Source organism: Nerophis lumbriciformis, linkage group LG19 (genome assembly GCF_033978685.3).
Source record: "Nerophis lumbriciformis linkage group LG19, RoL_Nlum_v2.1, whole genome shotgun sequence".
NCBI classification, from domain to species: Eukaryota; Metazoa; Chordata; class Actinopteri; order Syngnathiformes; family Syngnathidae; genus Nerophis; species Nerophis lumbriciformis.
The window spans coordinates 12764425-12790327 of NC_084566.2; the positions used below are offsets into that span (position 1 = coordinate 12764425).

General features: G+C 37.2%; 1 protein-coding gene across 1 annotated transcript; it reads left to right on the forward strand.

The window, feature by feature from the left end:
* The first annotated feature begins 598 nt into the window (after positions 1–598).
* On the forward strand, positions 599–22720 carry LOC133618820 (plastin-3-like). Its single transcript, XM_061979561.1, has 16 exons — positions 599–743; positions 4559–4627; positions 6036–6187; positions 9288–9417; positions 9841–9973; positions 10070–10151; positions 12441–12606; positions 12686–12825; positions 13407–13502; positions 14690–14876; positions 16694–16772; positions 16845–16965; positions 19310–19443; positions 19557–19680; positions 19750–19874; positions 22471–22720. The coding sequence occupies exons 2-16, from the start codon at positions 4567–4569 to the stop codon at positions 22601–22603; spliced, it is 1863 nt and encodes a 620-aa protein (XP_061835545.1). The 5' UTR covers positions 599–743; positions 4559–4566; the 3' UTR covers positions 22604–22720.
* The last annotated feature ends 3183 nt before the right edge of the window (positions 22721–25903 follow it).

Sequence of the window (25903 nt, forward strand, 5' to 3'; positions counted from 1 at the left end):
TGATATATTTACATTATCTTATCCATCCATCCCATTTTCTACCGCTTGTCCCTTTTGGGGTCACGGGGGGTGCTGGAGCCTATCTCAGCTGCATCCGGGCAGTAGGCGGGGTACACCCTGGACAAGTTATCACCTCATCACAGGGCCAACACAGATAGACAGACAACATTCACACTCACATTCACACACTAGGGCCAATTTAGTGTTGCCAATCAACCTATCCCCAGGTGCATGTCTTTCGAGGAGAACATTCAAACTCCACACAGAAAGACCCCGAGCCTGGGAGTCGAACCCAGAACATTCATATTGTGAGGCACATGCACTAACCCCAGGTCCACTGTGCTGCCACATTATCTTATATCTACATCTATTAAATTATTCGATTACAAATAAGTTGTTTGACAAAAATGTGTTTTGGTTTGTCTGCCATCTTTTGTTTCATTTTATCATCATGATCAACAAATGATCATTCATCAGCATGTAAATGATCAGCGGCAATACTGATGTTTACTTGGTATCGAATTGTTACCGTAATTGCAGTATCGACCAGCCTTGACGTCCCCAGACATAATGGGAGAGTGAGGAGGGTGCGGTTTGATTCAGAGAAAAGGGCGGAGCGCAGGGGCGGGGCGTCAATCCTCGCCGGGCGGTGTCAGATGAAGAAAACGGGGAGCGAGCCTGAAGCCCACACACAGGGTCTCTTCTCCCGGGGGATTTACCTGAGTTACTCCTGCTGAGTTCAGGTAAGCGAAAGACTCTTTCACAATGTTTGCCTTTAAACATTTTCCTTTTTTTTATGACGTTAAAGAGCAGAGAAGACGTCGTACTGCTACTTCACAGTGTACCTCAGGAAAGATGACAAACTGTACATTGGTCAATTATGTAGTATATGCCGTGCTCACAATAAAGTCATTATCAACATTAGCCATTTTAAACGTATATTTAGTAGATTTAAGATGTAAAGTGTAATTTTCAGGGACTCTTACTATGATAAACTGCTTTGTCATCGTCAACGTGTGTGTAAGTGACGAGTATACTCACATGAATGTGTCAATGTGGAGAATATCTGACACTTTATCCGACTACCTTTGAGCAACGGATAACAAACTAATGGTTTGTTGTTGTATTATTGTATTATTTATCCACCATGTAGTGTCATCAGACTGACATATAACGGAAGTCCCTTTTATCCTTTAGAAAAACAGAAAAAAACAGCAAAACCCTTTCAAGGTTTGTTCTTTAACAGTGACATCTAGTGGAACTGGACTGAAATGACACCCGTAATTAACCAAAAATATTAGTTTCATCTGCACAATCTAATCAATCGATCCATCCAGTGAATACTTTTTATAACAAGGGCTGCGCACAAAACATTGAAGACTACTTTGATGTACTTTACCTTTCACTTAAAAAAAAAAAAAAAAAACTTTATTGAAATCTACAACCAATACACGGGAACAATACAACACTTTAGGATGAGAAGTTTACACACAAAACATAAAATACAAATGTAAGAAAAGGTAATTGATTAATATTGAACTATTATTATTAAATACATAAACAATACAATGCATTGTTTCACATAACTTTTGTCTGTTTGTGAGACAGTTATCATAATTGGCCATGACGCATGTGAGTTAAATACATTAAAAGCGAAACAAATGCTTCTTCCGTCGCATTTGGTGAGTGTGTGTTTTTATGTCAAAAACCTGTAAGTACTTTTAGAAGGGGGGTGGGAGGTAAATTACCCGCTGCTTGTTGAGAAGAGCGATGCTTTCATGTTGGTTTTCAGAATTGTATAATTAGACAATAAAGTGTCCCTATTATTATTATTATTATTATTATTATTATTATTATTATTATTATTGTCACTTTTTTGGGTGGATCAATACGTGCTAAAAATAGCAAGAAAGCTGCTAAATTGCTGCACGGATCACTTCTGCTATGTCTTCTTATTCTCTGGCAGACTTGGTGTGTAAGCTGTTAGGAGTTCGGATAACATGTACTATTGTACTGAGTTGTAAGGACATGCAGTGTTCACACACAGGCCCATTAATGGGTTTATTAGCTAAGGCGTGGAATGTAGCGCCAAATGTATTTGTGATGGTACAAATTCATTCGTGGCGGGCCGCCACAAATACATGAATGTATGGGAAAACACAAATGTAGACATATCAATCCGAATAATAAACATAACCAAAACCGAACTAAAGAGAAAATAATGGCATGGCAGATTAGTGTTAGGTTATGAAGCAAATTTTTGGTATCCTGATTAAAACAAAATACGACCAGAACCTTGTACACATTTTTTTTTATTTCATTTCATTTTTATTTATCTCCTTCATTGATGTGCATCTTTGATCGATAGACAATTATACCACAATTATTCAATTATACATTTACACACCAATGCCTGAGAAGGAGCAGGATGAAGAAAAATCTTATATTTTCCTGCCCCCTTCAACATAATACGTAGGCTTACTTAATGATACCATATAAACCAACAATTGCATCCAAATATAACGAAAACAAACAAAAAAGTGCAAAACTTCATGAAGTACAAACCGAACAAAAAAAAACAAAAGAAGTAATATACACCTCACGGGATGGAACGTAAGAAAATCATCAAAGCACCTAGGCTTTAACACAAGCAGGTATTAATTCGGTTGGCTATTTTGGTTTGAAAATGTAATTTGGGAAATCTATATTGTTTTGTGGCCCAAATACTACTTCATAATGTTTTAAAATGGGCCTGTTTAATTTCATACCTAGAATATGTTTGAATAAATAAAACAATTTCATACAATAATAACTATACAAAATGAAATTATAAGATTATATATTTAAAAACCGTTCTCCGGGCCACACTTGAAACAAGTCTGCTTTGGAAAGATATGTCAGGGAAATGGTATGTTGTTGCATAACTTTTGGTGCATCATACTACAACCACAAAAATACTCACTGATATTAGCACTCTTAAAGTGTCGGTCAAAGCTCAGCGTTATCATTTTTGAAAAGGCACATCTTGTGTTATACAGTAGGATGTTGATGTTGTCCGTTGTTTGTACAGGCTTACGCTAAAACTACTTAAAGGATCGACAATTACTGATAAGGTACAACATTACGTTTTGGCACAGAGCCAGAAATAGTTTTATGTATCATTAATGTATCTTTGCTTTTAACAAGAGACTTGACACAGCTCAAGTTCTCCATTTGTTTATCATTCATTATCTAGTTTATAGGAATATGTTTTGCCCCAGGCTCTGGTTTGACCACCAAAACCATCCATTTTCTATACTTTGTTAGGGTCACTTCACAGCTGGAGTCTATCCCAGCTGACTTGTGGCAATAGGCATTTCTCCACAAAATGAAGAACGTGAAGGTCCACTAAGATATTTTTCACATTTTAAGTCATTAAACATGCTAATATCAATCCAAAGTGGGTCAGGATATTTGATATCTCGTTAAATAAATGTAAAGAAATACATTTGACATCTCAGCTTAGTAGTGGTAAAGATGACAAAAAATGTTTCATATTATTATTGTGATGAATTTCTACTGTATTATTACTGTCAGTGTTCCGGCACTTTTTCCAAGGTATTTCGCTCCGTGTTACCCATAGTTAATGTATTTGTGGCAGACTGCCATGTTTGCTCATTACCACACAAACACACAGCTGGCCTGCCAGAAAATAAGAAGACCAAGGAGGAGGAAACACTTCTGCCAATTTAGCAACTTGGCAAACAATTCCAGTGGAGAATTTTGAAGCCCGAAAGCACGCATTGGTCCTCTGTGTGTGTGTGTGTGTGTGTGTGTGTGTGTGTGTGTGTGTGTGTGTGTGTGTGTGTGTGTGTGTGTGTGTGTGTGTGTGTGTGTGTGTGTGTGTGTGTGTGTGTGTGTGTGTGTGTGTGTGTGTGTGTGTGTGTGTGTGTGTGTGTGTGTGTGTGTGTGTGTGTGTGTGTGTGTGTGTGTGTGTGTGTGCGCGCGACGTTATTTGTCTTTGTGCAAGGTTTCACATACTATCTTTTATTTGTACATCCCCGCTACTTATACATTTGGACCGCCACAAATACAGTTGGCGTGACCTGTTACGCCCTAATTCATAAACACATCATAATGGTACTATCTGTGAATACAGAATGTCGTTACAACTATGTACAGTAGATGGCATCAACGGGCTCCATCTTGTGACATAAAAAAAAGATGCAACAGAAGAAAGCTTGTTGTAAGTTCTAAACATATATTTTTTGCTTTTCATGTTTTGTACTCTTTGCAAATTCAAATTTATATCCCGCCGCCACCCCAAAATAGATGTGGTCAAATGCTGTATTTACCTAATCTTGGCACATGTGTATCCATTATTCCCATGATCATCATGACACAAAGATCTTGTTCTGTAAGACACAATTGATTTGTTGCTATTATGACAATATGACTACCATTTTCAGTTGATAGTTTATACCTCCTGCTGTAGGAGTGCACACACTTTATGGAGAAACTAGAACATCAATGTTACAATTACCATTGAAGGCTGTTTCTTTCATGTGCTCTTTGTTAGGTGTCGCAATGTCACAGCAAATCAGTCCTGAGGATATGGAAGACATCAGAGAGTGCTTCCAGAAAATGGGTGAGTGTCATGTCATGTTTGTTGTTTATGTAGATTTGAAGACTAAATTAGTCACTCATGCCTATAGTTGACATGTGAGTCGGATGGAATTCGGTACTTTTATAGGTACCGATCAGATTTCGTCAGTACTATTGAGTACCGATTCACGCTAGTTAGTGTTGTAGTCTTTCATGCCGCCAAAGCAATTATGCCAGGTTGAAAGCACTCAAAAGTAAAGCTACACTTTCAAAATGTGCAGGATTTCAACACCTCCAAATTTTGTAATGAAAACTACAAAAAATATGCATGTTACAATAAATGTACTGGTGTGTGATAAGTACATTAATTACAGTATAAACACTTAGTAGAATTCAACGAAAGATAAGACTTGCACATTTGACCAAAGACTATTTTCTGACTACGACAAGCCTATACGGTACTGCCATCTAACGCCTTGTAGTTGCAACTGCATGCAACGTCTACTATTTAGAAGACAAGATCTAACAACTGGACAAACAAAAACTACTATTGGCTCTTACTCAAATATTTTGACCTTTTGCTACCAAATCCCTTCTGTGTCTGTAAACAATATGGGAAAATTAATGTGACATTATTAATACAACAAAAAACACACAGACAACTGTGATAAAGCTGAGACAAAAATTGTGGACGATTGACAAGAGGGTTCACTGCGTTAATTTATTTCTACTATTGAGTAAGATGATTTGAAAAACCGTAACTCCCCAGATAAATCTGCACAGGCGCACAAGCAGCCTGCCATGGAACATCTGTGGTGGCCATCTTAGTCAGGGTATCGGTCAAATTCAATGCAATGCATATATATAATGAAAGTAAATCATAACGTGCTTGTTTTCCAACCACTTATCATAAAGTATACTTTATTGTCAATGTCAAAAAGTCTGTAATTAATGATGAAAAAAACATTAAATTCAAATAAGATCCAAAAACTGTTATTACTGAGGAAACGTATTTTTATTTTAAATGGGCTCGGCTGTATTGTCGGGAGTCCTTTCGGTTGTGAATAATTATTTACATAATTGGTATGATGTAATGTGTATTGTTTAAATGTATAGGGTTCTTCGTTCCCCTGTATAGAAATAGTCCTTGTGTGAGAGTTAAACATAGCTTTTTATTATTTTAGACCGCCAGTAAGGACAATCTCGTGTGTAACGACTCCTACGTTCACTTTAACTATCAGGTTAAAGCAGGCGCAAAAGGAATAGTCACCTAAATGTTTCCATCCATTTTCTACCGTTATTCTGGATTAAATATAAAGAAAAGACATTGACTTACTCCAACCTCTGCCTGACAGTCTTGACTGAATTCAGATTTGTTCGACCTGATTTTTACTGCCCTACTGCAAACAGCGCTAAAAAGTTCTTCTTTCTTTTTAATTCCATCTGTGCAGATTTGGATGGCAATGGCTTCATCAGCGGCTCAGAGATCGGTGAGGTCTTCCGTGCACTGGGTTCTCCAGTGCCTGGCTACCAGATCCGAGAACTCCTTCGGAAAAACGATCGGGACAATGACAGCCGAATCAACCTTGTGGAGTTCACCGCTGTAGGTAACACTAACTGTTTGACAAAGCTTCTGTTTGGTCACTCGTAGGGATGTAATGATAAACAGTAATAACGATGACAACAGTAAAACTCCCAACCGTTAGTATTAAAGTTTTGAAGTAAAATTATGGAAAAACCAAGATTGATATCTGCACTTTGATAAACTCACTGACTGGCCAGAGCTTGCTAGCTGAAACACTAGCATGAAAACAAGAGACATTAACGTTGTTTCCCCATTAGGAAACAACATACCCCAATCTAGACTTCTATAAACATTACTGTCTGAGCAACTACACCATTTAATTGTGCACATCGAACCTACAAGCTGTGCTCTCTTAGCCTGAGTGATCGAGGATTACAAGACCTGAGGTGTTTTTACGGGAGTATTTTTACGGGGCATTCAAGGAACGCTGAACAGAGTAGGACACAACAACCACCAGAAATAATAAATAATATATTTTGTTACGCACTTTTCATTTAAATAAATCTTAAAGTGCTAGAGAACAAAGCAATATTTAAAATAATAAAAACTTAGCCATTTAAACAGATAAAATACTTGGACTAAAATATTACCAGTAAGCATAAGTAACACAAAATATGCAGAATAGTAGGTTTTAGTTAATTTTTTTAAATAACTTTGTAAAAGATTTTAGTGTGTATAAGTACTTTATGACCACATTCAACAATACAGTGATACTAATAACTGTGATAATTTGGGTCACAATAACGGTGACATGAAATTTTGTTACATCCCTAGTCACTTATTTGCTTCATGTGCAAAGACACAATCACAAATATATTGCTCACATGCTTTGACACACTTTTATCCCTACCAGACAATATGATGTATATACTATATATAAAAAACTGGTCTGTCTGACCCCTGTCCATTTTCCTGCAGTCCAGTCTGCAGTATTGTCTTAAAATTGCAACTTCCGCTTCAGGTGTCCATATATATAAAAATGTCTGCTTTTGCTGCGTTTTTTGTTCTGCTGACTGGTGGTTTTCATTTTGTTGTATGAAATCTAAAATTAGAATCAAGACATTTTTCAAGTTGTTGTTGTTGAATGGCTGGGATGTGTCCTTCCTGCATTAGTTACAATAAGTTGTTGGAGGCTTCTCTTCCCTTGCAAGGAGACAGTCTTTGGGGGAGAGATGTCAGCACATACACTATATTGCTAAAGGTATTTGGCCACCCATCCAAATGATCAGAATCAGGTGTCCTAATCACTTGGCCCGGCCACAGGTGTATAAAATCAAGCACTTAGGCATGGAGACTGTTTCTACAAACCATTGTGAAAAAAATGAGCCGCTCTCAGGAGTTCAATGATTTCCAGCGTGGAACTGTCATAGGATGCCACCCTTGCCACAAATCTAGTCGTGAAATTTCCTCGCTCCTAAATATTCTAAAGTCAACTGTCGGCTTTATTATACGAAAATGGAGGAGTTTGGGAACAACAGCAACTCAGCCACGAAGTGGTACGTCACGTAAACTGACAGAGGGGTCAGCGGATGCTGAAGCGCATAGTGCAAAGAGGTCGCCGACTTTCTGCACAGTCAGTTACTTCAGAGCTCAAAACTTCATGTGACCTTCCAGTTAGCCCACGTACAGTACGCAGAGAGCTTCATGGAATGGGTTTCCATGCCCGGCAGCTGCATCTAAGCCATACATCACCAAGTGCCAATGCAAAGCGGTGGTGTAAAGCACATCGCCACTGGACTCTAGAGCAGTGGAGACGCGTTCTCTGGAGTGATGAATAACTCACAATGCAGTAATTTGAATGATGCGGACACGTTTGTTACTGGATACTTTCTAATATGCTTCTGCCTTGGGGACTTTGTATGTGTAAGTAATATGCAACTATAATTGATACTTATTAATATTAAAACATTTGGTACTTATTACATGCATCGAGCTTGTGTGCTATTGTGTGTTTAGCTGTTGTGCAGATGCTGACTCCTAATAGCCTACCATGTTTATCTTTTGTAAATTACTTGACTAAAATATAAGAAGATACCAACTTTGTGTGCTTATTGGAGGACATTTAAATGTTAACTTGCTGTCCAACTTTGCATAAGTAGACATGCTGCAGGTCTGCTTGTATCAGAGATTGTAGATGCAAGCCTATATAATCCCATACTTGTTTTCTTGCTGGACCGTAATCGTGACACCCCTACTGTAGTTAACATTGTTGTATTGATTGTTTTGTCATTGTGCATTTTGCCTCTTTTTGTGTTAAATCCACTTTCTGATTTTCAATGACACGAGTCACAGCTTGTGGATTGATCACTGGGCCGCACTTTGGGCACCACTGGTTTTGTGGTTCATTGTCGGTGCTTGGCCTGCGTTACTCGACGTCTGCTCCGTAAGGAAGCATACCTCAATTTGGCTTGTGAGTTCCCATCGCAGGCAAGCGATAGTGTTTGAGGAAGTAGTGTTTTTAGGGTTGTACGTGGCTGGTCGATGTGCTACAACACTTACAGCGCAATGTTTTTTCTCAAGTGCACATACAATGCAACGCAGATTTGTGGCGTGCGCTGGTACCTTGGTGCGAACGCATTGTCTAGGGTTTAGGCTGGGGCTGGCGAGGTGCGTCCCCGAGAGTGATGAGGTTAGCGGGTTTATTCAGAGGATAACATTTGTACATGTTGGCAACCTGTTGGTCACTTTCCAAGAAGAGAGGGCACTGCTGTGGTAATGCATTTAATTTATACTAATTTTTATGGGCTCTACCGAGGAAGTCCCAAAGATGGCAATCCATGGGTTGGCAACCCTTAATCTACAGTATGTCAAATTCTCAATCTAGAAAGGGGAGGAGCTTATAACAATGTCCTGACAAAATTCTCTCTCAAAGATTGTCTCATTCAAAGGTATAAACAACTGCCACTAACAAGCGTTTGTGTTCACCAGCCACACCAGGCAACATCAATAACCCCCTATTTGATCAGCTCCGGGGGGGGCACGCCCATACGAGACATGATTACGGAAATTTCACACACAAAATTTAGTGGAAGAGTCCAGCAATTCACCCTTTACGGATTACATATTGGTTGTGTGTTTTGTCTCAATCTTACTCTGGTGTGTGTGTTTCTGTTCACAGATGTTTCAGGACATGAAGGATGACCACATTGGCCAAGCATTCAGAAAAGCGCTTAACAAAAAAGAAGGAATCGTCGCCATCGGAGGAACTAGCGAAATCTCAAGTGAAGGAACTCAGCATTCAATATCTGGTAAGAATGGAAACTAAACTATCAGTGTCCAGATTCAATATTGATATTGGTCTTATATCAGCAAAAAACACTTATTGGATAATATCGGCTTGCATCTCAAATCTCCGATTCAAGCAGTTGTGGCCACAAGTGGATTTCGCCAAAACAAAAACGTACTCTTATTTCAAAAGCATAAATCTGTCATAAGGTTAGCATTGTTCATATCTACCATTGTAGTATGTACTATGATTTGTACCATATTTGTGCCAAAACGCATGGCTACAACACTAGTATTGTATCAGAAATAAAAAAGTTATATTGGGACACCTCTAACTATTGGGAGTATCACAGCTGACTACTGTACATTCCATTCTTTATTGTTGTCAACTCAATCATGTTGTACTGAGCAGCCATGACAGAAACTTGTGCGTAACTTTTTTACAGAACAGGAACGCTTTGCCTTTGCCAATTACATCAATTCCACTTTGGAGAAGGATCCAGACTGCAGTCGCATGCTGCCCATCAACCCCAACACTGGAGCTCTGTTCAAAGCTCTAGCAGACGGGATTGTGCTTTGGTAAACTTAAAAGACAATTTTCTGCACTACAACAATCATATTAATATTAAACGCTTATGAGAAAGTGTTGTGTGTATTTTGTGTTTTTTGTTGTAGCAAACTCATCAACCAATCTGTTCCCGAGACCATTGATGAGCGAACCATCAACAAAAAGAGACTCACTGCATTCACTACACAGGTAGGCTTCTTCTTTGGACTCCCAACTCCGGATTTCTACTGGATGTGGAACGGCGCTGCCACAGTGGCATACTTGTTCCGTTTCCATTCAAGTCAATGTGTCAGTTTCCACTGCTAATGCACAGTCTGCGCACGGTGCCGACATGGCGGTGCTGTATCGCTTTCCTGCATTAAATATATGAGCTTCTAGTTTCCCAGACAGCGTGAGACGGCGGATCAGTTTATCTCAAATCTGACTTAGTTGGACAGAAAGTCATGCACAAACACAAAATAAACTACTCAGTTTATTTTCCAAATAACATACTTTGTTTTAAATGTGTATCATATTTTACGCTTTGAAAATGTCTTAATGGGTGGGAACGGACATGAAGTCAACTTGTCACAAGTTTTAAAAAATGATTTCACCTCGTTGACACAAGTGGATGAGGACATGCTGATTCTGCAGGGCCAATATCAAAGAAGCATATACACATACATACATTATATATTATATATGTGTATCATATTTTAGGCTTTGAAAATGTCTTAATGGGTGGGAACGGACATGAAGTCAACTTGTCACAAGTTTTCAAAAATGATTTCACCTCGTTGACACAAATGGATGAGGACATGCTGATTCTGCAGGGCCAATATCAAAGAAGCATATACACATACATACATTATATATTATATTTTTTGACAGATACTTTTTGCAGTACACACACAAAGCTGCCCCAAGCTAAATTGGGGCCCGAAACAGAATTGTATTTTGAGGCCCCCCTCCACTTCCTATTACAATTTTTTTAATTTTTTTTAATGTGAAACTATTTTTATTCTTTTTTAAAATTATGAAGATATGAAGAAGATATTTTGTGCCCACTCCCCACTGTGACTATAAATAGTATATTTTGTCTGTAAAATTGTTATAACAATACCTCTGCATAACATTGTAAGCTTATTAACAATATAGGAAACAAAACACCGTTTTTTTTCTCGTCTCCCACCGTGGTTACAGTGAAGCCAAGTGCTACATACACTTCTTCATATTCTGCTACGGGAAAAAAAAAAGAAGCATTTTCCCTGAGGTCACACGCACCCCACTGACATCACACCCACTATTTAAGAAGGACGGTTTTAGGGCGAGGCGGCCCTACACGCGCACGCACCCACTCGCACAGTCCCTTGATAATGTGTCAATCAGTTTGTCCAGGGATTTGTAATGTCACAACTGTGCCAGTTCATGCAAATTCAACCAATTCCCGCAAATTATGTGCGTACTTGCAACTTTGTCCAATGATCGCATTTCCCTGTACATTTTGGCCAATCAAATTTTTCTCTGAGCGGCACTCAAACACGCACGTCAACTGTCTAATGAAAACGTGTTTCTTGTGTAGATGAAAGAGAAACAACATGTAACAATATAATAACACTTTATTGAGCAAACGACACGATCTTTGTCTTCCTACATACCTCAAATCTACTTCCTGTTCCTGTCTACAGCGCTAAACCTTGTGGGTAATGTTGTATATAAAAATGTACTTCCTAATTTACATGTATTTATATATTCGTTTGCAAGTTGATTGGATGTTAAGTGGGGAAAAAGCATTAAAATATTGCAAATTTTGTCACAGCTTTCTGGAAAAAGCTGCCGCGAATGATCACAAAAAAGCCTGATAAATTTTGGAGGGACTGATTTATGAGCTAGCGCAAAAAGGTTGTGGCACAAATACCAATTATGAATGCAAGAGAAACAGATTATGGACAAACAACTACAAATAATTACAAGTCATAAGTGATGTCATCAATTCTGCATGTATTCTATTGTAGAATTGGCTGTACAACTTTTATTTATATATATATATATATATATATATATATATATATATATATATATATATATATATATATATATATATATATATATGTGTGTATAGCAGTGATTCTTAAACTTTTTTCACCAAGTACCATCTCAGAAAATACTTTGCTCTCCAAGGACCGCCATAATGACCAACATTAAAATACATTAGGCCTAAGTATTCATTAAAACAAGGCAGGTGTTTTATTCATCAAGTATATTTAATATTTTGGCCACTGTAATGTTAAACACAGTTTGAATATACAAAACACTGTACTTCAAGTGATTCCTTGCCGTTTTACTAGAATAACTGATATATAGCATAATATTACAGTTTCTGTGTAAATACCATTACACATTTTCTGTGTAAATAGTTCATATACAGTATAGATAAAACAATTACAAGGTTTAAAAAAAAGTAACTTTTTTGAGTGAAATATGTTTTGTCCTTAACAGGAGAACCTAAACTTGGCGCTGAACTCGGCCTCCGCTATTGGCTGTCAAGTTGTCAACATTGGTGCTCAAGACTTGAAGGAAGGAAAACCTCACCTGGTGCTCGGACTCCTCTGGCAGATTATTAAGATTGGACTGTTTGCAGATATCGAGCTGAGCCGCAATGAAGGTGCTTCATTAGTTAGCGCTTTGTTACACACACACAACGTGATCAAACTAATAACAATAATTTGATACACTTCATTCAGCCATCGCAGCGCTGTTGGAGGAAGGGGAGAGTTTGGAAGAGTTGATGAAACTAAGTCCAGAAGAGTTGCTGCTGCGTTGGGCCAATTTCCACCTGAAGAAAGTTGGCATCACCCTGACAAACTTTTCGGGGGATATTAAGGTGAGAGGAAATGATCGGTCTGCAACATGTAAGCTGCAGCTTTAAGTATTTCACTGAGTTACAGGATATTGTGCTTTTTATATATATATTTTTAATAAAATATATTTATTTGTTCAAAACTTGTTAATAGAGTGCACATTTTGAACAATTTCACAATATTACAGTCAAGGTGTTTATCCATTAACTAAGTCAAGAGTGAACTAATAGACATATCTGTGTTTAAACATGCCCTGTGATGAGGTGGCGACTTGTCCAGGGTGTACCCCGCCCTCCGCCCGATTGTAGCTGAGATAGGCTCCAGCGCCCCCCGCGACCCCAAAGGGAATAAGCGGTAGAAAATGGATGGATGGATGTTTAAACATCATTTAATGAATGTGATCTTTTTTTGTGATTAATCCCATGCTCAATGTTTAAACTTTGACAGCCTTAGTGTAAATAAATGAATTGGAAACACTAAATGTTGAGATAACATGCTGGATTTGTATACAAAACAGTAATTGTACAAAAAAAGGAATGCTATACAAAGTAGTACATTGTTTGCCACAATGTCAACATTGTTGTGTTTGTGTGATTGTGTGCAGGACTCTAAGGCGTATTTCCACCTGCTGGAGCAGATTGCACCAGACGGCAGCAAAGAGGACGTTCCGAGAATTGATATTGACATGGCTGGACTTTATGTAAGAAAAAGATTGACACAACCCTTTCTATAAGTCCACAAATGTGTAATTTTTTCCTACAATCCCAGAAAAAACAGTCACTCACCAATTTAAAATGAGTACGTTGTAATTAGGGGTGTCTCGATTCAATATTGACATTGGATATCGGTCTGTTAATAGCACAATAATAAAGTATCGGATGACATCGGCTTGTATCTAAACTCTCCGATACAAGCAGTCCTGCAACGTGTTTACTTGTGCAAAGCTGGACAGCCAGTTAACATCTAAATGTCCTCCAATAAGTACACGTAGTTGGTCTTTCCTTGTATTTTAGGCAAGTCATTTCCAAAAGGTAAACATAATAGACTATATGCTCCTCGAAGCTAGCAGCTATACAACAGCTTAGCACACAATACCACACAAGCGAGACATACCGGTACGTAACAGTGAACAATATTGAAGTCTAAAACAGCACATTTGTCAATATTAACAAGTATCAAATAATTATAGTTGCATATTACTTACACATACAAAGTCTCCTAGGCAGAGAAGTGTATTAGAAAGTATCCAGTAACAAACATATCCGCATCATTCAACTTACTGCATTATGATGATGTATTATCATATTGGGACCAAGGTGTCACCAGGAAAATAATTGCCACTCTCCTTGAAATTAAAGACAACATAAGTCAGTTCCAGACAGATAATAATAGTGTTTTTCATATTCATTGTTCTATGTTTGACTAATTTCACTTGATCAAATATTTTTTTAAATTTGACACTACAAAATAAGAAAAGTATGTATGAATCCTACTAGAAGTATAACAATTGGTATCGATAGATTGTTTTATATCCCTAAATTTCAAGGTTTCCTTTTGTTAATTCAACCTAAAAGTGTTGGTTGCACTCTACTCAAATAAGATGCATTGGCCATTAATTGTTGTTTATTTGCTTGTCTGTATCCATAATTCATTGATACATAATTCCCTTACAAGAAATAACAGTGGATACTGGACGCTGCAGGTGAATCGATTATTACTTACTCAATCGTTACGGATGGAATCGTTCTAACAAAATTAGATTGTTCCTGAATCATATCGCTACCACAAATATATATATATATATTTGTTCTCTACATGCCAATGTGGTCATACCTAATTAGCTTCATTCATATTTCAATAATATACGTGTGCTCTGTGTGTCACCAGGAGAAAGATCTTGCAAAAAGAGCAGAGCGCATGCTGGAACAAGCTGATTCCCTTGGCTGTCGACAGTTTGTGACGGCGACCGATGTGGTGTCTGGAAATGCAAAGCTCAACATGGCCTTCGTGGCCACGCTTTTCAACAAACACCCGGCTCTCACCAAACCCGAGAACCAAGAATGGAATGTGATGAGTAAGACTTGTTGACACACACACAACTAAGCCCAAAATGATTAATGGTTAACCACTGTCAACATTTGTGTTCTGGTTTGAGTCCTGAGGTGAGTAGATTAGCCAAAAATTGTACTTAAGAGCCCTGTTACTTTAGAATAATATGAAAAAGTAAAAGTAAAAAAAATACTCATTCAAATAATTACTTGAGTAAGAATATTCAGTGAAAGAACTACCTAAGTATTAAGTAACTTTTGATTAATTTTGTAGCTACTTTTAATGGTACTTTTTAATGGTAAATGCACACACACACACACACACACACACACACACACGCACACACACACACACACACAATGGTTGTTTGCGTGTGTGCGTGAGACACTAATACAGCATGTACTACAAAAGATGCACATTTTACAGTTACTTATGATGTTAACAGGGATAATGTTGGCATATCCGCAGCTAAAACATAAAAAAACACTTACAACTTACCACAACATTGTTCTTTAGTTGGAAGTGGAATTCTTGTAGGCTGAAATGTGAACATTTCTACTGACACATGTGACATTGCATGATATATTGTTATTTTTCATACTTTATAATTAAACATTAAAGAGACGTCATGATATTTTTATAGTGCGTAGTATGAGTGCGGTCATGTGTCTGCCAGGCTGCATTTGATTGGTGAAATGTGGTTATGTGACAGTGCCAGCTAGAAGTCTTTATTTGTCTCTCTAACGAGACAAATAAATAAGTATTTTCAAGCAGTAACTGATCAATTATTAATAAATATAATGATATATAAATAAAAATACTGATTAAAGTAACGGAGTAAATGTAGCGTTTCTTTACCCCCAAAATACTTAAGTACAAGTGCAAAGTTAGAACTACTCTGACAAGTACAATTTGTCAATTTATTTGAAAAGTTGGCTAGGTAAGTGTAATAGAGTAAGTGTAGCATGCTATTACACACCTCTGAGATTGACCTGCTCTAACCCCTGTTCAATCATGTGTCATTGAAATCTACGCCCCAGACAACATGCGGTTTATTTACTAACAGACGCAGACTTGGCTAGCAGTGAGAACAGATTAGCATTAGCATTCTGCTAACACAGACACACTTATATATTGCATATTTTCATTAATATAGCACTGAATCACAGACAGAAGATAAACCTTCATTAGATAAAATTCTGTTTAACTCAAAAGTTGACCCAGATCATGATTAATTTGAGTTTAACAGTACAGTCGGTCCTCATGTTGTGATAGCATTCTCATAAATTATTTATACTGTACAAAAGTAAAGAGAAAAGAATGCTATGTCGCTACACTGAGGAAGGATGATGTCACTTTTGTTGTTTTCAGTAAATTTCTCTTCACAATGTCACATTAGTGACTCTTATGAATGCAGCGCGTCAAAGAAAAGAACAGTCCAACAAAATTAAACCTTGTCAAATGTTGACAAAGTGTAGAAATCAACATTGGTTGCGTACTTGGTCCACGCCAATCCAACGTTGCGATCAACATGAAGGATAAAGACGGTGTCTTCAATGTGAAAGTGTCTTGTATGAAAAGGACAGTACTAACTAACTAGCACAGATGTGGTCACGTTATTGAGACGTCCTGACTCTGCCTCCCATGCAACTTCCTGTAGGCTTTTTATTGTATTTGATAGGTACGTACTTCATGTGTACAGTGTGGCTGACTTAACTGATTATTTAAGTCCCCACTTATATAGCCGTCGTAGAAACGGAACTTGTTGCTAAATGTGCTTCTTAGCGTCGTTTGAACCCGTAACCTGAGGAGTTATCTTGGTTTCTTCCCTTTCCTTTGCAGGTGAGACTAGAGAAGAAAGAACTTTCAGGAACTGGATGAATTCTCTTGGAGTGAGTCCACATGTTCACCACATCTACGGGTCAGTTTCTGACAAAGCTGCATATGTGGAGCCATGATGCTGTTTTTGATAAACATGTTATTGTTGATGCAGAGATCTGCAGGACGCCATGGTCATCCTTCAATTGTATGAAAAAATTAAGGTGCCAGTGGACTGGGACAACAGAGTCAACATGCCTCCGTTCAGGGCAGTAGGGGGAGGACAGATGAAAAAGGTAAACATGTGTATGTTTTAGGGCTGTCAAATATAACCAGTTAACTCAACTGCAATTAATCACAAACAATTACCGTTAATCATGTATAAACACCTTTACCTTAGCTGCGGTCAGTGATCAGGTTAATGCATATGTCAGTGCAAAGACAAGTGAGGAGACTCTAGTGTGCTCACTGGTAGACTTCACTTCAAAATAAACCTGACTGAACTTTAATTAACACTTGTTACCAAGTTTTGAACAGGTAGACTATGTGCATTAAAGTAAAAAATTAACAAAATGCTCCTCTAAGACATTATGACAGTAAAGTTGCATTTGTGTCAAAATACTGCTTTTTAAAAAAAAGTGAATTCAAATCATGCAAACAAATAATGCCCTGTAATTAATCATGATGAGTATATTTTTATTTGTATGTAGCTGTATATATTTACTTAACAACTTCTTACAATACAGATATTAGAGCTTTGAGTATTGGCTGATACCGATATTGATCTGATACGCTGTCAGTTATTTTGTAGTGTGGAATTTTAGAAAAGGTTTCATCAAGTGAAGTTGATAGTTATTATTAACCGTCTGAAATGGATTTATGCTGCAATTTCTTGCTGTTGAAAATGTGACTAATGTGTACATCACAAAATAATGCTGCTTTACATTTTGCTTGTGATGTCATGTCCAAAATGTACTGTTTTCATACCTTGTAAGTATACTGTCAAATACTGAACTGTATATGAAAAAGACAAAACTAAATTTAAAACTGCATTTTGCGTTGAACGGGCCTTCGGCGTTCATGCAAGTTGGCGGGAACGCATGACTCATTCGGTCTCATCCTTCCCAATGCCCTGACTCAAAAACTCAGGAGGATTGGACCATTTGGAAAGAAGTTATGACCGGTATAATTTTCAACCACAGGAGGAACATACTGGTGTTGATATCAAAGTCTAGTAATGTTCAGTTCATTATCAATCTGGAAGGATCATAATGACATTTTGATGGTTGACGGTAGGGAGCAGGTTTTTCCGCTCAACCACGAATGGGTACTAACAGGTACTCACCCGTCCAGCACTCCAATGTATCGTCATCATTTGAACCAATTCTTAGCAATATCTCAATTTGTGGAGCTGAGTTTTAAAAATGTTAAGTTTTGTGGCAAGCCATCAAATTAAAGTGCCACATCCTATGGCCTTTATCATCGCCTATCAGTCTATTTTATGTAATTTTAATTGCGGTTCATTTGGTCAAAATCCCCAGGAGGAGTTTGTTAAAGTACAACTCTTTTTTTGGCAAGATGGCCATGGTTTTCAAACATGGCTTCTTGACATTTTTACATGTGTCCTGTTATAGACGTTTTCAGTTATTTCTGTGACGATACATAAATCTGGTGGCAGGAGTTACTTTTTCAAATTTTCAAGGGGGTGCTAGAGAACAAAATTTGAAATGACCCCAAAAATGTCATATTTTTCATCGGACCTGACGCTCTTGCAAAAATTTGTGAATTTTCCTGCATGTTATGTGCCTCAAAAATGCGATGGAAGTGGGAGATAAATATTAAACAAAGCAATTTTAATAGGACTTTTGCATCTTTTGTTGCTCCGGCTCTAATCAATGTTTAAGATTAGCACAATGTGGTGGTGTTATTATTCCCCTACAACGTTCTCACTTTTGACACATACAATACCGATATTGAACTGATATATTAGCATGACTTATACATACTTTTATTATTTTGTAGTGGGGAATGTTAGACACTAACCTATTATTAAAAAATGACTTAAGCGGTCTATAAGTTGAAGTGGAATGCTCGTTGGGTTTTTTTGCGACACCCAGTGGTCACATTAAGTAATTAAATCAAGTTCATTACGCAGTAGGTTGAATGATGCGGACATGTTTGTCTCTGCTTTGGTGATTCTGTATGTGTAAGTAATATGCAACTATAATTATTTGATAGTTGTTTATATTAACAAATGTGCTGTTTTAGACTGCAGTATTGTTTGACACTTATACGTTTGTCTAGCTTGTACCCTATTCTGTGCTTGCTTAGCTGTTTATCTGCTAACTCTAAGTAGCCTAGCCTACCATGTTTAGATTTTGTAAATGACTTGACTAAAATACAAGAAAAGACCAACCTTGTGTGCTTACTGGAAGATTGTGTAATTGTAGACTGTAAATTGTCCATAAGTGTGAATGTGAATTGTGTGTAAACGTGTCTTGGTATAACCACTTCAAGGTCTACCCACTTCTTGCCCCAAAGTCAACTGGCATAGGCTCCAGCTTACACAGAACCTATAAAAGTAAATTGAGTTCTAATGAATGGGATTGAAAGTATTTTATTGTGTGTTTTGTGCGATAGATAGAAAACTGTAACTATGCTGTGGAGCTGGGAAAGGAAAAAGCAGGTTTCTCCCTGGTTGGAATTGGAGGACTGGATGTATTTGATGGAAATCCCACTTTAACTCTGGCACTGGTGTGGCAGCTGATGAGAAGGTGACACACCCTTTTTATTGACCATCCATCCATCCATCCATTTTCTACCGCATTGTGACAGGAAATGTACATTAAAGTTTATAATCTCATCATTGATTGTGATCCTAACCCAGGTACACTTTAAATGTTCTTGAAGACTTGGGGGACGGACAAGTTGCAGGAGACGATTTAATCATCACATGGGTGAACAAGACTTTGGCTGAAGCCGAAAAGACTTCTTCAATCAAAAGCTTTAAGGTAATTAAAGAGAAAGTGTACCATTTGCTTTACATTGTACCGTGTTTATACTCGTATGTTTGTGTCCAGGACAAATCTCTCAATACTAGTCTTCCAGTTTTGGACCTAATAGACGCCATCCAACCCGGGAGTGTAAACTTTGAGCTGGTTCAAAAAGAAGATCTAACGGATGAAGACAAACTCAAGAATGCCAAGTAATAAAGCGACACACTGCAAACATTCACTATGTCATCACAAAACAGCTTTTGTTTGTTTTAACACAGCCGCAAAATATAATAAAATTTAATGAATTCCCCGTTTATGATTGTGAAAAAGCAAACATGCAGAAGTGAGCGGAGGAAGTCAGAGTGCGGCAAAGTATTTGAAGAAGAAACCTTACAGTAAAAACTTAAAATTTCACATTCACACTTCAAAGATAGCGTTTGAGCGGGAACAGGAAGGTTTTAAAATTTGACCAATCAGAGAGAGTATGGCCAAACAATCTCTTAAATGATTGGTCAAAAGCCCTTCACGTGACCACAGGGTGCCATGTTTGGGACCGACTCTTAAAGGGGCCATGTTATGTAAAACCAAACTTTTATGTGCAACCAACTGCTTATGTGTATTTGGAATCTGCATAAGCCCTGAAAATGAAATCAAACTGTGGAAGCATTGCAAAATTTTTTTTAAAATAAAGTTTCCTTCCTTCGCGCTTCCTCCAACCGGTTCGTTTGGAATTATTTCAGTCCTGTGATGTTTTTTCTGACCTGTGACGTTTGCGGGTATCTCTGTATATGGTAGGCTTACCAAAAGTATTTGTGTGAAATATTTATCGTTCGAGCATTTGCATTCCAAATGAGGTACGACCCAGTTACGACACGAACACCGAAAATGCCCTCTTATTGGTTGCTTTAAAAAGCACAAGTCACAACACTAACTTTCAGCCCCATCTGAAGTAAAAAGTGTCTTACTTTGAACTTTTATGATTCGTGGCAATGCACCTTCAACTTAGAAGAAGTCACTTTGAGGGTGTGTTCTAAGAGAAATCCTGCTTCCCACAACCTTTCACAAAAAGATGGATTTTACAAAAAAAAACTTTTAATGGCATGCTCAGTGATTATTATTTATGGCAATGGAGAATACAATGAAACAGTAATACCAATATTAGAAATGTGTCACTAATACGTTAGCATTGTTAGCTCGAGTTGTTGTGTAGCCAGCTTAGCCTTCTAATGTAAGACAATCATGTCTCAGCGTCCTGTGGTTGTATAAAGAATGCTTTTCCTAAAAACTAATTTTAATTGGATCAGTGCCTACTGTGTTTGGCAATGGAACAGTTAGTTATATAATTTGTTATTAAAAGTTAAAGTACCAATGATTGTCACACACACACTAGGTGTGGCGAAATTATTCTCTGCATTTGACCCATCACCCTTGATCACCCCCTGGGAGGTGAGGGGAGCAGTGGGCAGCAGCAAGGGCCATGCCCGGGAATCATTTTTGGTGATTTAACCCCCAATTCCAACCCTTGATGCTGAGTGCCAAGCAGAGAGGTAACGGGTCCCATTTTTATAGTCTTTGGTATGACTCGGCCGGGGTTTGAACTCACAAGCTACCGATCTCAGGGCGGTCTCTTGTAGCATGGCTAACTGCTTGAGCCTCCATTGTTTACAAGTGTTTAATGCAGCAGCAGTGAAATTAATAACATGATATTCAATAGAAAAGCATTTCACTGTCAATATACACATACATGTTTGATTTAAAATGTATTAATCGTATATAAAAATTACAGTATACATCATAGATTTGTCTTTTCAAAATGTTATTTTAACACAAAAAAATAATAATATACAGCTTATATTTTTATTCAGATATACTAATTAAATATCTTTAATTGTAATATTTTTGAAATATATACTGTATTTTAGTATGTCCATAAATATTTTTATTTTTGATTACTTTAATTTATTTAATGTAATAATTTTAATCTTAAAAATGTTTTAATCACATATTTCTTAATTATATTTTAAACAATATTTTACTTAATTTATAATTATGTATTAAATGTATAGATAATTTAAATAATTTTTTTTAATTACAGTATATGTCCATAAATATTTTTTTTCAAAATGTTAATTTTAAAAATATAAAATGTTTTAAACATCTTACATATATATATATATATATATATATATGTATGTATGTATGTATGTATGTATGTATATATATATATATATATATATATATATATATATATATATATATATATATATATATATATATATATATGTATGTATATATATAATGTGTGTGTATATATGTAAAAAAAGATTATTGTATCATTTTTGTATTATCTAAATTTAACTGTGTACTGTGTTACAGTAGATGACCATGACTATTGTTCTATGTAATGTAGTAATTTCAATTCATGAACAATGTTTTATACAACTTGATGTTTTTTTTGTTTTAAATATATTTGAAAATAATTTTTTTCATTTATCATTATGTATGAAATTAAGTATGCAGTATGAACTGTAAACTGTATAAGAAAATGATATGTAAGAAATTAGCACTAATCCACATGTACTAAAATAAATGTGTAAATAGATTGGACTGAGCAGCTAGGACAAAGATGTGTGCATTGTTCTCCTAGGCTGCAGTTAGTTCCATTAATTGTTCTATGGTTGTCGTCACACTTTCCCCCTTCAAATATTGTACTTCTCCCAATAGTTAGATTTTTGAAGCGTTGGAATTTGCAGAAAGCTTGAAGATAGGAATTCTCCTTCTAATTAGGACCCTGCTCTTCAACAGGTACGCCATTTCCATGGCGAGGAAGATTGGCGCCAAGGTGTACGCCTTGCCTGAGGACTTGGTAGAGGTTAACCCCAAAATGGTGATGACCATCTTCGCCTGCCTGATGGGAAGAGGCATGAAGAAGGTTTAGAGGAAACATGGCCGACGACAAGCCACTGACTTTCTTCTTCTGCAAACTTCATTCTGTGGGAGCCAAATAGAAACATGCTGTCAATTTGATAAATAAAATAAAAATTTTCTGTTATGAGTTGTTATAAATCACAATCACGACTCTACTCTGCAATATTGTAGCCTCAAGTTGTATCAGTGCATGCTGCAAAATGCCTGGAAGTAGGAATGGACTTGTTTCCAAGAGACTACTGTAATATTTTACAACTATAAATATTGTTGACATTTTATACATAACAGGCAATAGTCAACTGCGTGGGTTCCCTCCGGGTACTCCGGCTTCCTCTCACCTCCAAAGACATGCACCTGGGGATAAGTTGATTGGCAACACTAAATTGGCCCTAGTGTGTGGATGTGAGTGTAAATGCTGTCTGTCTATCTGTGTTGGCCCTGCGACTGTCGACTTGTCCAGGGTGTACCCCGCCTTCCGCCCGATTGTAGCTGAGATAGGCTCCAGCACCCCCCGCGACCCCAAAGGGAATAAGCGGTAGGAAATGGATGGATGGATGGACTTTACAGTCACACTCCATATGACAGTTATTTAAAAATAACTTCTAAACCACACATGCAAAATGGCTAATAATGCCTGTAGAAATGTATCTGAGTTTTACTGGGAAAAAATATTTTTTAAGGTTTGTAAAGACACAAGTTAGTTTTTTTTATTCAATATAACACTGTCATACATATGAAAGTTATAGTAACATAACTCCAAAACCAAACATGTAAAATGTCTAAAAATGCCTGTAATATTGAATCTATGTGAGTTTTACCAGAATCAGGTATTGTGGTAAGGTTAACATTTACAAAAATTACGTTTTACTCATGATAACAGTATAACTGCCACATTCAATTTGACATTTATTTAAACATAACTCCTAAACCACACAATGGCTAATAATGCCTGGAGAAATGTCTCTTTGTGAGTTTTACTGGAAAAAATTATTTTTTAAGGTTTGTACAGATACAAGTTAGTTTTTTTTATTCAATATGACAGTATTACTGTCATACTAATTATGAAAGTTATATAAACATTACTCCAAAACCAAACATGCATTATGTCTAAAATGCCTGTTATATTGTATCCATGTGAGTTTTAGTAGAATCTTTTGTTTTCATAAGGTTTGCAATTACAAAATATGGGTTTTACTCACTATGACAGTATACTGTCACACTCAATCTGACGGTTATTTAAACATAAGTCCTAAACCACACATGCAAAATTGCTAATAATGCCTTGAGTTATGTATCATTGTGAGTTTTACTAGAACAAATATATGTTGTAATGTTTGCAAAGACACAAGTTAGTTTTTTACTTAATATGACAGTATAACTGTCATACTAAATCCATCCATTTTCTTCCTGCTTATCCGAGGTCAGGTTGCGGGGGCAGCAGCCTAAGCAGAGAAGCCCAGACTTTCCTCTCCCCAGCCACTTCGTCCAGCTCTTCTCGGGGGATCCCGATGCGTTTTCAGGCCAGCCAGGAGACATAGATAGATAGATAGATAGTACTTTATTGATTCCTTCAGGAGAGTTCCCTCAGGAAAATGTTAATTCCAGCAGCAGTGTACAAAATTGTAAAAAGTGAAAAGTAAATAATGGGGGTATAAATTGAAACAAAATAGAAACATATTACAATAGAATAAAAATAAAAAGCAACAATGAGAATAAAAATATAACAGTAAAATAAGAATATAACAAGAGAAACTAGGCAGGAGTGACCCATGTTTTGAAAAAATATTGCACTCTTATTGTTTTGCATCCCCTGTCATCCTAGTAGCCCCCCTCCCCCCAGAGAAGAGTTGTACAGTCTAACGGCGTGTGGGACAAAGGACAGCCGCCTCAGGAAGTACAGCTCTGTCCTTTCCTGTACAAGTGGTCTGTGTTAACAGTCCAGTCCAGCTTATTGTCCACCCACACCCCAAGGTACTTGAATGATAGTCTTCCCAATGTGTCCTGGGTCTTCCTCGTGGCCTCCTGCCGGTCGGCCTTGCCCTAACGAAAATAGCAATAAAAAATGTATTCAAACACAACTCCTAAACCAAACATGTAAAATGTCTAAAAATACCTGTAAAATTGAATCTATGCGAGTTTTACTAGAATCAGTTGTTTTAATAAGGTTTGCAAATACAAAATTAGGTTTTACACATAATGACAGTATAACTGCCACACTAAATATGACAGTTATTTAAACGTAACTCCTAAACCACATATGAAAAATGTCTAATAATGCGTGAAGAAATGTATCTTTGTGATTTTTATTAGAAACGTTTTCTTTTGTGAGGTTTGCAAAGACACAAGTTAGTTTTTTTACTCAATATGACAGTGTAACTGCCACACTCACTATGACAGTTATTTAAACATAACTCCTAAACTCATACTTGCCAACACTGAGACCTCCGATTTCAGGAGGTGGGGGTGGGGAAGGCGTGGTCGGGGGTGGGGTGGGGGCGTGGTTGGGGGTATGGTTAAGAGGGGAGGAGTATATTTAGAGATAGAATTCACCAAGTCAAGTATTTCATATATATATATATATATTTTATATAAGTATATATATATATATATATATATATATATATATATATATATATATATATATATATATAATCCGCCTTCCGCCCCCAAAGGGAATAAGTGGTAGAAAATGGATGGATGGATATATAAATAAAATAAATACTTGAATTTCAGTTTTCATTTATTTACACATATACACACACATAACACTCATCTAATAATAATAATAATAATAATAACTGGGATTTATATAGCGCTTTTCTAAGTACCCAAAGTCGCTTTACATGTGGAACCCATCATTCATTCACACCTGGTGGTGGTAAGCTACTTTCATAGCCACAGCTGCCCTGGGGTAGACTGACAGAAGCGTGGCTGCAATTTGCGCCAACGGCCCCTCCGACCACCACCTATCATTCAGTTCACCGGTGTGAGTGGCACCGGGGGCAAAGGATGAAGTGTCCCGCCCAAGGACACAACGGCAGCGATTTTTGGATGGTAAGAGGCGGGGAGCGAACCTGCAACCCTCAGGTTTCTGGCACGGTTGCTCTACCCACTACGCCATGCCGCCCCAATCTACTCATTGTTGAGTTAAGGGTTGAATTGTCCATCCTTGTTCTATTCTCTGTCACTATTTTTCTAACCATGCTGAACACCCTCTCTGATGATGCATTGCTGTGTGGGACGCACAAAAGTGCTTTCATCAAATGCACGAGAGTCTGGAATTTTCCATCCATCCCGAGCATGGCCAAAA